The following is a 3498-nucleotide window of genomic DNA, read 5'->3' on the forward strand; positions in this document are numbered from 1 at the left end:
ATCTTTTTACATGGCTAAAGCACTAGCTAGTCTTGGATTGAAGCAATATGAATTTGGACATTTGAGGCTGCATTACTAACACTCACATTAAATAATATTTAGCTTTCTATCCAAAACAATATCTGTCATTATAACTTAACCTAAAATCAAAATTAGCTCAACAATTATTATTATTGTTGTTGTTGTAATTTGAATCAATAAAAATTATCACTAATTTACATATATGATATATCTATATATAAATTATTATTGTTATTAATAAGTATTTCTATAAAATGGCTAAATAAAAGAGTAGTTTATTTTAATTTCAGATAAGTATATATAGATTTTATAAATAGAAGAATATTGTTTACATTTTTTTAAGAAAGAGGGATGCTATTTTCTCTATAATAAAAGTCATCAACTAAACAAACTGTACCGACACTTTTTATGTGTGTGTTAAAAATCCTCATAATAAGCTATACCTATGGAGAAAAAAAAAATTATCATAATATATTATAAAGTATATATTTTTTGTTGAAAAATAAGGATAGAAAATAATAAATTTTAAATATTATTTATATATCAAAATCAGTTACTAAAATTAATTATTATATATTTATGTATAAATACATATAATATTTATTATATTTTAATATATATTTTATATTAAAAACTAATTTTAGTGACTGAACAAAACATAATCGTTGATGAATACGCGTATATACAAGGTAACAACCAACAAGTGGCAATAATAGCTATATCTTCTAATTCTTAATCCAATCAGCAAGAAGCTCATAATCTTGCATATGGCTTCATCAGCTTCCGTTCTCCGAGACTTAGGGTAGGGATGACTAGTAGTTAAACAGATCAAACCTAAATAATTAGATAATAGCTATATATATATAAGACATATGTAATTTATTTTGTGTCAATTTATATTATAATATGCAATTGAATTATTGAATAGCACCAATTATTAATTGTCACAGTATATATATTTTACATGATTTTGTGGTGATTAATAAAAGGATTAAATAAATTTCTCATATGTTATATATCTTTCATAATCAAAGCATTATTACGCCTAAACTCCATGCATGTATAATTGAAATCGGCTATTAGATACCTATTTAAAACAATTATGTTAATATATACTAAAAGATAAGAATAATTCTCATTTTTGTGTCATTTTATTGATTTTTTTTGTTTTTGTACCAAATACTAGTTATTATATTTACCAAATTAAAATCATTTTTATTTTTATGTTTATAAAATACAAATATCCTAGTCTATCTACAGAAAAAAATAATTCTATAAGAACCCTTCAAAATCTCACCAAAACTCGCGAGCTTGAATTCAGCAATAATATATATAAAAAAAAACCCTGGCTTTGTCCATGGCAAAAAAAGAAAACCCCCACGCCATATTGTTCGCATATCCACTTCAAGGCCACGTCATTCCGGCGGTGAACCTCGCCATCAGCCTCGCATCCCGCGGCTTCACCATAACCTTCGTCAACACCAAATCCATTCACCACCAAACCACAAAAGCAAACAATGGCGATGGTGGTGACATCTTTGAGGCCGTACGAGGATCGGGGCTTGACATACGCTACGCGACGGTGTCCGACGGCCTCCCGGTGGAATTCGACAGGTCCCTGAATGACGACCAGTTCACGGCGGCGTTGGTGCACGTGATGTCGGCGCACGTGGATGAGCTGGTGGCTAAGATGGTGAAGTGTTCGGCGCCGGCGGTGAGTTGCTTGATCGTGGACACGTTCTACGTTTGGGGATCCGCCATTGCAAAGAAGCATGGTTTGGTGTGTGCTTCTTTTTGGACAGAACCTGCTTTGGTTTATACACTTTACTATCACATGGATCTTCTCATCAACAATGGCCATTTTGCTTCCCATGGTAATCAAAAGTATTAATCTTTTAATTTTTGTCATATATTTATATTATGTAGTTTGGATAAACAGTTTAATTAAGTTATTTTAAAAAAAATATTTTAATAATAAATGACTATATTAAAAGTAGTTTATAAATAAATTATTTTGTATTTGAATTTTTTGTTCTAAAAGTACTTATTTTATAAAATGTGATAAAAAATAGTAGTATTACGAGAGAAGTTATTTTTTTTAATTTCTTTATAAACTTCTAAATTGTTTCTTAAAAAGCCACAATGTAATTTTAAAAATTGCACCAAACATTAATACTATTATTTTTTATAAGTTAAAAATTCAAAAAAATTACTTTTAAAGCTTCCCAAACGTATTCTTAGTCTAATGTAAAGTCATGGGATTACTAACGATGTGCATGAAAATTAAACCACAAAGTAAATCTACCATAGGTTATTACTTATTAATACAGAGATCTTATGGATTATGATCTTTAAACATATTAATTACATGATAGAAAAATGATAGAGAACTAACATTTTTTATCAATATTATATATTAGTTACTATTTTGGCTCAATATTTTATTTATGTACTATTAAGGTGAGTGTTTAAAGTTCAAAATTTATTACTTAGTACTTAAAATTTAGAATATTGACTAAATATTGATAAAAATAAATAAATTTTATTCATCATCGTTATTCTCTTGACATGCATAATAAAAAGTAGATGTTCATCTATATCGATAAAGGTCACTAGAATTTTATTATGATCTGATCTAAGGTTGTTATTATTTTAAAATATAAGTAATTTTTTAATAACTTTTTTTATATAGTTTTTATGGTATTCTCGATCTAAGGTTGTTATTATTTGAAAATATCATATTTAGACATCTTTATTTTAAATTAATTATTAATGTTTTGAAAGTAATAGTAGATTTTTACCAAAAACAAAGCCAAGGCTTTTAAGTTTTTAACAATAATGAATATTCGAAGATTTTAGGAACCTTTCACTTATGAATCTTTTTATTTTTTGCATTTTTTAAGGAACCTTTGAGATCAGATAGATACTCCATATACTAGTAAAGCTCAAAATTAGGGCAATTTACGTATTTAAATAAAATGTATGAATCTTTTACCCAAATGTGCAAAATAGATAGTTGTTACGTACTTGTGTAAATTTCATTATTATATAAACCGTGAGAGCCAACTACGATTTTTTATTTGTACATAAACCGTAGTTGGTAGGGACGGTTTACCTGTTGGATGAAAATGAGCATAAATCGTGGGAACCTACCACGGTTTATAATTGCATGTAAATCTTCATAAAACCTTGCTACCAGCAATGGTTTATGAAGGAGTGGGAATTGACATAAACCCTTGTAGCTTACAACGGTTTATGAGGAGTAAACATCCATATATATGTGGGTGAGATTCAAACTGCATGAGAGAGATCATTATCATAATGGCAAGTGAGGAGGAGAGTGTTCTTGTCCTATTGCTAAATTTTAATTTTCTACTTTAAATAAAAAAATTAAACTTTATAATTTAAGAAAGTAAAAATTAAAAAAATAAAAATTAATCTTTTAAAATTTTTAATTTTTCTAAAAATATTTTTTAT

At 27.3% G+C, this 3498-nt stretch overlaps 1 protein-coding gene across 1 annotated transcript in view; it reads left to right on the forward strand.

Moving 5' to 3' along the window:
• Positions 1–1378: 1378 nt before the first annotated feature.
• Positions 1379–3498, forward strand: part of LOC107477108 (UDP-glycosyltransferase 86A1-like) — a 7116-nt gene continuing 4996 nt past the window's right edge. Inside the window, exon 1 of the mRNA XM_016097072.3 lies at positions 1379–1895. Within this exon, the coding sequence (XP_015952558.2) occupies positions 1379–1895 (517 nt within the window). The remainder of the gene's footprint in view (positions 1896–3498) is intronic.

Source organism: Arachis duranensis, chromosome 3 (genome assembly GCF_000817695.3).
Source record: "Arachis duranensis cultivar V14167 chromosome 3, aradu.V14167.gnm2.J7QH, whole genome shotgun sequence".
Lineage (NCBI taxonomy): Eukaryota > Viridiplantae > Streptophyta > Magnoliopsida > Fabales > Fabaceae > Arachis > Arachis duranensis.